This window comes from Dendrobates tinctorius, unplaced genomic scaffold (assembly GCF_039654945.1).
Source record: "Dendrobates tinctorius isolate UK_male_01 unplaced genomic scaffold, ASM3965494v1 ptg000254l, whole genome shotgun sequence".
In the NCBI taxonomy this organism is placed as follows: Eukaryota; Metazoa; Chordata; class Amphibia; order Anura; family Dendrobatidae; genus Dendrobates; species Dendrobates tinctorius.
In genome coordinates this window covers 221,044-234,399 of record NW_027361921.1, presented here as the reverse complement: position 1 = coordinate 234,399, position 13,356 = coordinate 221,044, and the positions used below count along the sequence as shown (strand labels likewise).

General features: G+C 45.0%; 1 protein-coding gene across 5 annotated transcripts in view; it reads left to right on the top strand.

Moving 5' to 3' along the window:
- The window catches only part of CALCRL (calcitonin receptor like receptor), a 325,809-nt gene that overhangs the window by 270,771 nt on the left and 41,682 nt on the right, over positions 1-13,356 (top strand). For all 5 annotated transcript variants that reach the window (XM_073558079.1, XM_073558078.1, XM_073558081.1 and 2 more), the window contains exon 11: positions 820-1,038. In XM_073558079.1, coding sequence (XP_073414180.1) covers positions 820-1,038 — 219 coding nt within the window. The remainder of the gene's footprint in view (positions 1-819; positions 1,039-13,356) is intronic.

Below are 13,356 nucleotides of genomic sequence, written 5' to 3'. Positions count from 1 at the left end.
GCAGTACATAAAATTAGCCTTCATCTCTGACGAATCTCCTACAAGGTAGTTCGTTCCACCTGTTTTGAGCTGCAGGCCAGCAGATCCAGATGATTACTCCATTACCCAAACACAGGGTTATACGCTGAGCAACAAGACACCAAAAAGGTGAGAATTTTTTATTTCTATCTGACATAATTAAAACTCTGCACTTAGATCTACACTCCCCTTCTTTTTCTGGATATTCCTGGAAATACTCGGAGTAATTAATGAATCAGCCGGAAGCGCTCCTTGACAAACTGGAAATCTTTTTCTGCAAATACTTATTGTGAGAACACAAACTAACAAGCTAGTTATTGTGATGACAATACTAATAGGATATAGGAGAAGCATAGTCTCATCATTTTGATAGCATAAGCCAACATTATGGGTGTCTGGTCGTTCTGCAGAATTGCAAGTATTGTTGAACTGCAGCTCTGTTGCCTTGATATGTGAAATTTTCCTTCATAATCGTGGAATAACTCAAGTACTAATAAAATAGGGTTTTTTTCTGAATAGCGTGCCTTTCTATTCGTTAAAGTCTGCCTGTTTTATACTCTCACAAATGTGAAATTACATTTTCAGTGAATTCTACTAGAATTTAGTGGGGCTTTTAGGGGATTTTTAAACATTTTAAATGGTATGTTTTAATGCATTTTCTGAGTTTATAATATATCATTTTGTGCTTTAGTAAACTTGTGCTGTAAATGCCACTTTATCCATTATTTCTGTCGAGTTACAACTTTCCCATCAGTGAAATCATGTGCAATTTAGTTATGGGTTGCTCTCTTTTCCATCAAGGTGAATCTCTTTTTCTTGCTGAATATTGTACGTGTTCTGATAACAAAACTGAAAGTTACACATCAAGCTGAATCCAACCTCTACATGAAGGCTGTACGGGCAACGCTGATCCTTGTGCCCCTTCTTGGAATTCAGTTTGTATTGCTGCCATGGAGACCGAGTGGACGGATAGCAGAAGAAGTGTTTGACTACATCATGCATATTCTGATGAATTATCAGGTAATGTAATAAAATGGGTGCTAGAAAATATATGGTTTTCCAAGAATAGAATTATTGACTTATTTGTATTCACATTGCAGTGATTCTCGGTGATGATTTAGGGCCCTGTTTAGACAATGTTTTTGTTTTGTCCTCTATCAACCCCTTAACGACCACGATACACATTAAAACGACGGCCGCTAAGGGCCCTTATTCCCTCATCGGTGTTTTAAAACAGCGATTGGGAATTGGGGAATTGGGGTTTAGTGCCCCCCCCCCCCTGAGCTCCTGGAGAACACGATCTTGGCAGGATTTTCTGGTCCCCGATCACGATTGCCATTATCCGATGAATAATGACGATCATGTAAAAAAAGTGAGCCTGCTATTAAAATAATCACTCCATTCTGACCTCATAAACATGTCAGAGGAAAGAGAAATTTTGTCCCCAAGCTCCCCCCCCACACCACCGGTACCTCCGCCATCCCCTGGCCCTCCGCCTCCTCTTCCTGAAAAAAAACTGTGGTCATATGCACAGTGCGCCCTCCGAGATCTGCAGCACGGCACCGGGCAACAGCAGGCACTTTTACTATTGGTTTCTTTTGATCATTGTGATAGACCCTATCACTGTGATCAAAAGTCAATAATTAGTAAATCATCCCCTAGTGTGTCATCTCCTCAGTCAGATTAATTTTATTTCATTTTATAATTTTTATTTCTTCCATTCTTTGCTGTTAGGATTGGGCTTACTGTTAAGGTTGGGCTTATTGTTAGGGTTGGGCTTAGGTTTAGGGTTGGGCTTATTGTTAGGGTTGGCGTTCGGGTTTTTCAAAAGTTAAAAAAAAAAAGAAAAAATGACTCGCTAGTCAAGTTTGCATTCAGTACTCGGGTATGCACTGAGTATCGCAGGTGCTCGAGTGGCATGCTTGAATCTCTGCCTCGCATGTTTCGCCGCTGTTATACAGCCAACAAAAACATCCGGGGATTGACTGCCATACACGGACAATTCCTGCAGTATTTTTGGATGTCTAACAACCTTGTAACATGCGGGACGGTGACTCAAGCATGTCACTCGAGCATCCGCGCGACTTGGTGCATACCTGAGCACCCAATGCAAACTTGAGTACCGAGCACTTGCGCTTTACACTAATGATGACATATTCTAAATGATTTGTAAGTGAAGATGGCTTTAAGGTGCAATGATACACTGCGCTGCTGTAGGTATAATTCAAGGAAATTTATTGGTGCCTACGCGTTTCCTGAGCTGTCCCAGCTCACTTCATCAGGGCTGCCCTGATGAAGTGAGCTGGGACAGCTCAGGAAACGCGTAGGCACCAATAAATTTCCTTGAATTATACCTACAGCAGCGCAGTGTATCATTGCACCTTAAAGCCATCTTCACTTACAAGTCCTTGGACCCTGTGCAGACTGCAGCAGCTGTTTCATGAGTTTGTAGGTGTTGTTACCGAAGTTTCACAACCCTATCAGGTGAGTCTCTCCTTGCCTCACCATTGCAATTGTGTTTTAAAGGTTTCACACAGTGGATGCGCCCTGTTTTGTTTCTTTTATATTCTAAATGTTGACCTAATGTTATCAAGTTCTGTATAGTACCTTTGGATTCAAAATCCTCATTATACTCCTGGATGAAATCCTTGAGGGGTCAAGTTTTTAAAATGTAGTCATTTGTGGAGGGTTTCCGTATTTAGTCACATCATTGACTCTTCAAACACGACATGACATCCGCTCTCGATTCCAGCTATTTTTGCTTTAAAAATGTCAAAAGATACACCTTCCCTTCTGAACAGTACTGTGCACCCAAACAGTAGTGTTCTCTCACAAATCGGCACACTAAGGAGAAGGTCACAACAAATTTTGGGGTCCGCTTCCTCCTGTTACCCTTGTTAAAAAAAAAATTAGGGCTAAAGTAAGATTTTTGTGAAAAAAAGTAAAATGTTCATTTTTTTCCTCCCTCATTCCATTAATTCCTGGGAAACACCTGAAGGGTTAATAAACTTCTTGAATGTGGTTTTGAGCATTTTCAGGGGTGTAGGTTTTAGACTGGTGTCACTTTTGTTTTTTTCTGTCATATAGGCCACTCAGTCACTTCAAATGTGATATGGTCTCTAAAAGAATGGTTTTGTAAATTTTGTGGTAAAAATGAGAAACCGCTGATCAACTTTTAACCCTTCTACAACGTTTCGACCCCATCAAGGTCTTTGATAAACTTGATAAAGACCTTGATGGGGTCGAAACGTTGTATCTAATGATGGCAGAATAAAGACTGAAGATTTTTTCACCTGGATTTGGATGGTGTTCCTCTCTCTTGTTTGTATATACTTTTGGATGAGTCGTTGCTGCACTCATGGGGTAATTTTGGTCGGCCGGCCACACCTAGGAAGGTTCCCTTTTGGAAGTGCATTTAGCAGCAAGGTGGTGTGCTGGTAAAAGGGGGAAAAAAAACAAAAAAAACTTTTAAATCTTCTGCCTGAGCGAGTGTGAACGAGCTGAGTGTGACCTGAGCGTAAGTGCGAACTGTGGTAACTGTGTGACTTGAGATTCAGTGGCTTTGGATTCAGGGAGTTTCCAAGGGAGGTATTACTGAATTACTGATATATTTTATTAATACTTTTTATTTTATTTTTGCTTATCTTTCCTGTCTGGTGCAATCCCCATTAGGATGTGCTCCACTATTGCCAATGCCATCCAGTGCACGTCTTGCCGCATGTATGAAATCCTTGAACAGCCGGTCGAGGGTGCATACTGCTGTGCGAGATGTGAGCACGTTGTGCATTTGGAAGCCCAGATACTGGATCTAAATGTGCAACACTGAGATCCATAGACAATATGGAAAGGAGTCTTCTGCTCACTGAGCAGACGCTCAGTGGGATAGATGAGGGGGGGATCATAGAATCATAGAATCGTAGAGTTGGAAGGGACCTCCTGGGCCATCTGGTCCAACCCCCTGCTCAAAGCAGGATTCGCTAAATCATCCCAGTCAGATGTCTGTCCAGCCTCTGTTTGAAGACTTCCATTGAAGGAGAACTTACCACTTCTCGTGGCAGCCTGTTCCACTCATTGATCACTCTAACAATCAAAAAGTTAGGAGCTGCAGGACAATGAAGCAGCTAGCTGGGTGACAGTTAGAAGGCGGGGTAGAGGGAAACGCACCAGGGAGGCTAGTCCTGATCTGGCACACTCCACACTGATGAGGGGCAATACCCCGAAACAGTTGTCTGTGGATACCATGTTTTGGCATAGGTGGTTTCCTTCATTGGAGACTGCCCTTCCCGTGGTTGTTCCTTCCCGGGGAAAGACCTGGCTAGTCATTGCTTGCGTTGAGAAACACGTGATGGTGTCTCCGCGGCTTGTGTTTTGCATGTTTTTGCATATTTCCCATAAGGGATGGGAGCATTGCTCTAGAATCACTGCGTTGAGAAACATGTGATGGTGTCTCCGCAGTGTTGGATGTTGATCTCCATGAGTTCATTCATCCTCATTTTTCACTGCTCACTGAGCAGACGCTCAGTAGATAGAGGGAAGCGCACCAGGGAGGCTAGTCCTGATCTGGCACACCCCAATAAGTTTGCTAAGTTGGCAGATGAGGGGAGTGTTAGTGCAGGGGAGTAGCACTGCTGCAGCAAGGCATGTCCTCTGAAAGCCGGAGGAGTGTCTGCTTCAGTAAGGGGGGAAATAGGAGAGCAGGGAAGGCCAGACAGGTTCTGGTAGTGGGAGACTCAATTATTAGGGGAACAGATAGGGCAATCTGTCACAAAGACAGGGATCGTCGAACGGTGTGCAGCCTACCTGGCGCTCGAGTCCGACACATCGCTGATCGGGTTGACAGATTACTGGGAGGGGCTGGTGAGGATCCAGAGGTCATGGTGCACATTGGCACAAATGACAAAGTTAGAGGTAGGTGGAAGGTCCTTAAAGATGATTTCAGGGAATTAGGCTGTAAGCTTAAAGCAAGGACCTCCAAGGTGGTATTTTCGGAAATACTTCCTGTACCACGTGCCACACCAGAGAGGCAATGGGAGATTAGGGAGGTTAATAAGTGGCTCAGGAATTGGTGTAGGAAGGAGGGGTTTGGTTTCCTGCAGAACTTGGCCGACTTCTCTGTTGGCTACAGGTTCAACGCTAGGGACGGGCTGCACCTCAATGGGGAGGGTGCAGCTGTGCTGGGGGAGAAAATGGCTAGAAGGTTGGAGGAGTGTTTAAACTAGGGACGGGGGGAGGGTATTCCTTTTATAGGAGGGGAAGACAGTGCAGATAGAGACCTGGGCGCAAATAATGACATTGGGTGTGGGGGTGGCATGGGGGGTGGGGTTAGAACAGTTAATAATTTAAGAAAGAATAGAGGTACAGAGAGATACATAAAGTGCATGTATACTAATGCCAGAAGCCTCGCCAGCAAAATGGAGGAATTGGAGTTAATGTTGTTGGAACATAATTATGACATGGTGGGGATATCTGAGACATGGCTGGACGAGAGCCATGACTGGGCGGTTAATTTACAGGGCTATAGTCTGTTCAGAAATGACCGAACAAATAAACGAGGGGGAGGTGTGTGTTCATCCTTAAAACCCATCCTGCGTGATAATATATATGAATCTAATGAAAATGTAGAGTCCCTGTGGGTAGAGATAAGGGGAGGGGGGAAAAATAATAAATTACTGATAGGAGTTTGTTATAAAGGGGGTTTTACACTAAGCGATATCGCTAGCAATATCGCTAAAACGTCACTGGTTTTGTGACGTTATAGCGATATTGCTAGCGATATCGCTGTGTGTGATACTTACCAGCGACCGGCTCCCCCGCTGTCCATCGCTGATCGCGCGAGAATGTCCGGCTCCATTTCTCGTCGGGCGCTTCCTGCTGAGACTTCCTGCTGTGACGACGAGCGACGCTGGACGCGGGCGGGAGGACGCAGGATCGCTGTGTGTGAATGGTAAGTATCGTGCGCTGCGTCGCTGCTGCATCGCTGTGAGATCTTTCTGTATGAAAGCTCACTAGCGATCATTTAGCGATGCACCAGCGATCCTGACCGGGTCGGATCGCTGGTTGGATCGCTGGTGCATCGCTAAATGTAAAAGGGCCTTTAGTCTCCAAAAATAATGGAAGCAACAGAGAATATCCTCATAAAGCAAATAGATGAAGCTGCGACTCAAGGAGAAGTCATTATTATGGGGGACTTCAACTACCCTGAAATACATTGGGGAACCGAAATCTGCAGTTCCAGCAAATGTCATAGGTTTTTGACAACTATGAGAGACAATTACCTTTCACAACTCGTTCAGGACCCAACAAGAGGGGGGGCACTGCTAGACATAATATTAACCAACAGGCCAGACCGCATATCAAATGTAAGGGTTGAGGGTCACTTGGGTAATAGTGATCACAAATTAATAAGTTTTCATGTATCCTTTAATACGATGTGTAGTAGAGGGGTTACAAGGACACTAAACTTCAGGAAGGCAAATTTCCAACGGATGAGAGATGATCTTGGTGCAATTAACTGGGACGATATCCTGAGACATAAAAATATGCAAAGAAAATGGGAGACGTTTATTAGCATCCTGAATAGGACCTGCGCACGATATATACCGTATGGGAATAAACATGCTAGAAATAGGAGGAGACCACTATGGCTAAATAGAGCTTTAAGGGGTGCAATAAGAGATAAAAATAAAGCATTTAGAGAATTAAAGCAAGTAGGTAGTGATGAGGCATTAAATAAATACAGAAAATTAAATAAATTCTGTAAAAAGCAAATCAAGACAGCAAAGATTGAGACAGAGAGACTCATTGCCAGAAAAAGTAAAAATAATCCCAAAATATTCTTTAGCTACATAAATAGTAAGAAACTAAAAAATGATAGTGTTGGCCCCCTTAAAAATAGTCTGGGTGAAATGGTGGATGAGGATGAGGAAAAAGCCAATATGCTAAATGACTTTTATTCAACAGTATTTACACAAGAAAATCCCATGACGGATAACATGATCAGGGATAAAAATTCTCCGTTAAATGTCACCTGCTTAACTCAGCAGGAAGTACGGTGGCGTCTAAAAATCACTAAAATTGACAAATCCCCGGGCCCGGATGGGATACACCCCCGAGTACTGCAGGAAATAAGCACAGTCATAGATAGACCATTATTTTTAATCTTTAAAGATTCCATAATAACAGGGTCTGTACCACAGGACTGGCGTATAGCAAATGTGGTGCCAATATTCAAAAAGGGGACAAAAACTGAACTTGGAAATTATAGGCCAGTAAGTTTAACCTCAATTGTGGGTAAAATCCTGGAGGGTTTTCTAAGATACTATACTGGATTATCTGGAGAAGAATAACCTTATGACCCAATATCAACATGGGTTTACAAGGGACCGTTCCTGTCAGACTAATCTGATAAGCTTTTATGAAGAGGTAAGTTCCGGACTGGACCAAGGTAATGCAGTGGACGTGGTGTACATGGACTTTTCAAAAGCTTTTCATACGGTGCCACACAAAAGGTTGATACATAAAATGAGAACAATGGGGATAGGGAAAATATGTGTAGGTGGGTTAAGAGCTGGCTCAGGGATAGGAAACAAAGGGTGGTTATTAATGGAGCACACTCGGACTGAATAACGGTTAGCAGTGGGGTACCACAGGGGTCAGTTTTGGGCCCGCTTCTTTTTAACATATTTATTAATGACCTTGTAGGGGGCATAGAGAGTAGAATTTCAATATTTGCAGATGACACTAAACTCTGCAGGGTAATCAATACAGAGGAGGACAATTTTATATTACAGGAGGATTTATGTAAACTAGAAGCTTGGGCTGATAAATGGCAAATGAGCTTTAAATGGGGATAAATGTAAGGTCATGCACTTGGGTAGAACTAACAAGATGTATAATTATGTGCTTAATTGTAAAACACTGGGCAAAACAGTCACTGAAAAAGACCTGGGTGTATGGGTGGACGACAAACTCACATTTAGCGGCCAGTGTCAGGCAGCTGCTGCAAAGGCAAATAAAATAATGGGATGCATTAAAAGAGGCATAGATGCTCATGAGGAGAACATAATTTTACCTCTATATAAGTCACTAGTGCGACCACACTTAGAATACTGTTGTCATGATCTGAATTTGATCTGACAGTTTTAAAATCACAGTGTGAACTTTTTTTCCTTTTGGCAAGTTGCCAAGGTGACTTGGCTGTCCCCGGTGGTGGTTAGTGGTATCGCACCTTAGGTTTTCAGTTTAATGTTCTCTGTAATTATGATTCAGGTGTGGGGCTCTATAAATGGGAAGTGTCTGCATGGACTGGTGGAGTGGCTACTATGGAGAGTGGCACTCACCATGTGGGACTTGGCTGCTGAGCTGGACTCAAGCATGCTTGACTTCGTGGCAGAAGCTGAACTCATCCTTGGGACTCTGTTACTAAGCAGCAGCAACTGGTGGTGGACTCTGCTCCTAGGCAGCACTATGGTGAAGGATCCTGTTATGGTGATGGATCCGGGTGGAGGAGAAGACGCACGCAGGTGGAGGGCTCTGTTGCAGGAGCATAAGCACAGAGCATAAAGCTAAGTGGTGTCCCCCTGTATTGTCTCTTTCCCTCATGTGTGTTATTAGTGCAGTGGTGGGATTAGTTTCCGCACCGGCCTACTCCCTAGTGAGGGTTTAGGGTCAGGGCGAGCAAGGGCGTTGAGGTACGCGTGCGGCGCCCGGTGCGGAACCGGCATAGGGAACGCTAGGAGTGCAGGGACACTTGCTCAGGGGAGCTCAGGAGGTCTCCACTTCCCTTTTCCCTATCGCAGGGCCCACCACTGTTAATGTTTCCCAGGTCCCCCTTATTATTTAAATTCTCCGTACTGGAGGCGGGGTTTCCAGAATGTTTATTAACGTGTAATACCTAAATTCGCCAGGTGGAGGCGGTGTATCCATCTGCACGTTTTATTATTTAAATTCGCCCCACTGGAGGCGCTGTATCCAGGGTCACGTGTGTTATGGGTTCGCCTTGCGGTAACACCTGCGCCCAGACACGCTTGACCATGACATTATCACCAGCCTTACATTTTTTTTTTTTCTGGTGAGCTTTAGCCATGTGGAGACCTGTGAGCAATTGCTGCCGGGCCTCACTGAGGTGAGTGGGGAGTGGCAAGGTATGTTAGAGCCGCTGCAGCAGCAGTTATCAGGGTCTGGGGCCTCTGCTCAGTGAACCAGGAAATCAAAATGGCGTCTTTGGCAAATTGGGGGTCTGGCAAAAGCCCCCTTGAGTCGCTGCTGGGTAGCGGGACTTGTTCATACAGGTGGACGTAACCAGACAGGTGGGTGGAGATGGTGATCCCCATGGTGCTGTCTGGGGTTCCCCGAGGTGAAGGGGTACGTCCCTGTAGTGAGCAGACTGGTGTATAGTCCGCGGGGCTCACGCCAAATCTTCAATACCACCGAAAAAGCCGCCCCTCCTGGTCGTGTGGAGGCGACCAGCGAGTGTATTTTTCCTCCATATTCCTGAGGCTCTGGCAAAGTGCCCCCTAGAGTCGCTGCTGGGGAGCGGGACTTGTTCATACAGGCGGACGTAACCAGACAGGTGGGTGAAATTGGTGTCCCCATGGTGCTGTCTGGGGTTCCCCGAGGTGAAGGGGTACGTCCCTGTAGTGAGCAGACTGGTGTGATAGTCCGCGGGGCTTACGCCAAATCTTCAAATACCACCGAAGAAGCCGCCCCTCCTGGTCGTGTGGAGGCGACCATCGAGTGTATATTCCCTCCATATCCCGGTCCCTTCACCTCCAGGTGTGAGCAGCAGGTGTGCTGCGGGGGAGTAGGGACAAATCTCACCCCTCGCCATTAACCAACCCTGTGAGGTGCAGACCTCATGGTGAAAGGGTTGGAGGGTGGTGTCCCTTGGTTAATAGCGGGGTGGTGAGTGTGGTGACAGCGGAGGGACGCCTCTGTTGTCGAGTCCAGAATGAGTTCACCAAAATATGACAAACGAATGTGTGCAATAAACGTTCAGGTCCGGACCTGTGTGTGAACGAGCGTGTATGGGTGCCACCAAAAAACATCTTGTGGAAGTGCGTTGTGGAGCCTGATCAGCTCATAACAAACAAACATACACATACATAAACTCGTTCCCCAGGTCGGCGCTGTGGAGATGAGTGGTGCCTCCAAAATGAACTTTATTGCCAATATCAGCGGTGCGTTTGTCATTAACCTGAAGTGTCAGGTAGTGGTGGGGTGAACTCAGGATCTGGGTGTCCCCGCTGTAGGTGTTTCCCTATTGAGGGGTGGTCTTGAGGGTCCAGAGGCCCCTCATTAAGGAGGGGGTACTGTCATGATCTGAATTTGATCTGACAGTTTTCAAATCACAGTGTGAACTTTTTTTCCTTTCGGCAAGTTGCCAAGGTGACTTGGCTGTCCCCGGTGGTGGTTAGTGGTATCGCACCTTAGGTTTTCAGTTTAATGTTTTCTGTAATTATGATTCAGGTGTGGGGCTCTATAAATGAGTCTCAGGGTGTGTAATCACGGCGGGTGATATTGATTGATTCTGAGTTTGGAGAGCCTGGTGGAAGGATAGAGCAGAGGAGGAGTCCTGCGCAGCTTAGCCAGGGGGGACGTGTGTCAGCTATGGTGTCTGGACGAAGGGCTGGCATGGCGTGGTGGGGTCGCAGTGATGGTGTCAGCGGGAAGTGTCTGCATGGACTGGTGGAGTGGCTACTATGGAGAGTGGCACTCACCATGTGGGACTTGGCTGCTGAGCTGGACTCAAGCATGCTTGACTTCGTGGCAGAAGCTGAACTCATCCTTGGGACTCTGTTACTAAGCAGCAGCAACTGGTGGTGGACTCTGCTCCTAGGCAGCACTAAGGTGCAGGATCCTGTTATGGTGATGGATCCGGGTGGAGGAGAAGACGCACGCAGGTGGAGGGCTCTGTTGCAGGAGCATAAGCACAGAGCATAAAGCTAAGTGGTGTCCCCCTGTATTGTCTCTTTCCCTCATGTGTGTTATTAGTGCAGTGGTCGGATTAGTTTCCGCACCGGCCTACTCCCTAGTGAGGGTTTAGGGTCAGGGCGAGCAAGGGCGTTGAGGTACGTGTGCGGCGCCCGGTGCGGAACCGGCATAGGGAACGCTAGGAGTGCAGGGACACTTGCTCAGGGGAGCTCAGGAGGTCTCCACTTCCCTTTTCCCTATCGCAGGGCCCACCACTGTTAATGTTTCCCAGGTCCCCCTTATTATTTAAATTCGCCGTACTGGAGGCGGGGTTTCCAGAATGTTTATTAACGTGTAATACCTAAATTCGCCAGGTGGAGGCGGTGTATCCATCTGCACGTTTTATTATTTAAATTCGCCCCACTGGAGGCGCTGTATCCAGGGTCACGTGTGTTATGGGTTCGCCTTGCGGTAACACCTGCGCCCAGACACGCGTGACCATGACAACTGTGTACAGTTCTGGTCTCCGGTGTATAAGAAAGACATAGCGAACTGGAGCGGGTGCAGAGAAGAGCGACCAAGGTTATTAGGGAACTAGGAGGTCTGCAATACCAAGACAGGTTATTACACTTGGGGTTATTTAGTTTGGAGAATCGAAGGCTTAGGGGTGATCTTATTACAATGTATAAATATATGCTGGGACAATACCAAGACCTTTCTAATGATCTTTTTACTCTTAGACCTGTGACGGGGACAAGGGGGCATCCTCTACATCTGGAGGAAAGAAGGTTTAAGCATAATCACAGACGCGGATTCTTTACTGTAAGAGCAGTGAGACTATGGAACTCTCTGCCATATGATGTTGTAATGAGTGATTCCCTACTAAAATTTAAGAAGGGACTGGATGCCTTTCTTGAAAAGTATAATATTACAGGGTATATACATTAGTTTCCTTAACCCCTTCACCCCCAAGGGTGGTTTGCACGTTCATGACCGGGCCAATTTTTACAATTCTGACCACTGTACCTTTATGAGGTCATAACTCTGGAACGCTTCCATGGATCCCGGTGATTCTGACATTGTTTTCTCTTGACATATTGTACTTCATGGTAGTGGTAACATTTCATTCAAATAACTTGCATTTATTTGTGAGAAAAACGGAAATTTGGCGAAAATTTTGAAAATTTCGCGATTTTCCAACTTTGAATTTTTATGCCCTTAAATCACAGAGATACAGCACACAAAAAACTTGATAACTAACATTTCCCACATGTTTACTTTACATCAGCACAATTTTGGAACCAAAATTTTTTTTTGTTAGGAAGTTATAAGGGTTAAAAGTTGACCAGCGATTTCTCATTTTTACAACACCATTTTATTTTTAGGACCACATCACATTTGAAGCCACTTTGAGGGGTCTATATGATAGAAAATACCCAAAAGTGACACCATTCTAAAAACTGCACCCCTTAAGGTGCTCAAAACCACATTCAAGAAGTTTATTAACTCTTTTAGGTGCGTCACAGGAATTTTTTTGAATATTTAAAAAAAAATAAACATCTAACTTTTTTTCATAAAAAAAATACTTCAGGTTCAATTTTTTTTATTTTACCAAGGGTAACAGGAGAAATTGAACTGCAAAAGTTATTGTGCAATTTGTCCTGAGTACGCAGATACCTGATATGTGGGGGGGAACGACTGTTTCGGCGCATGGCAGAGCTCAGAATGGAAGGAGCGCCGTTTGACTTTTTCAATGCAAAATTGGCTGGAATTCAGATTGGACGCCATGTCACGTTTGGAGAGTCCCTGATGTACCTAAACAGTGGAAACCCCCTACAAGTGACCCCATTTTGGAAACTAGACCCCCCAAGGAACTTATCTAGATATGTGGTGAGAACTTTGAACCCACAAGGGCTTTACAGAAGTTTATAACGTACAGCGGTACAATTAAAAAATCATATTTTTTCCACAAAAATGATCTTTTCAACCCAATTTTTATTTTCCCAAGGGTAACAGGACCCTAAAAGTTATTGTGCAATTTGTCCTGAGTACGCTGATACCCCACATGTGGGGGTAAACCACTATTTGGGCGCATGGCAGAGCTCAGAAGGGAAGCAGCGCCATTTGACGTTTTTGGCTGGAATTGAGATCGGACACGATGTCGCGTTTGGAAAACCCCTGATGTACCAAAACAGTGGAAACCCCCACAAATGACACCATTTTGGAAACTAGACCCCCTAAGAAACTTATCTAGATGTGTGGTGAGAACTTTGAACCCCCATGGGCTTCACAGAAGTTTATAACATAAAGCCATACAATTAAAAAATCATATTTTTTCCACAAAAATTATCTTTTCACCCTCAATTCTTATTTTTCCAAGGGTAACAGGACCCTAAAAGTTATTGTGCAATTTGTCCTGAGTACACT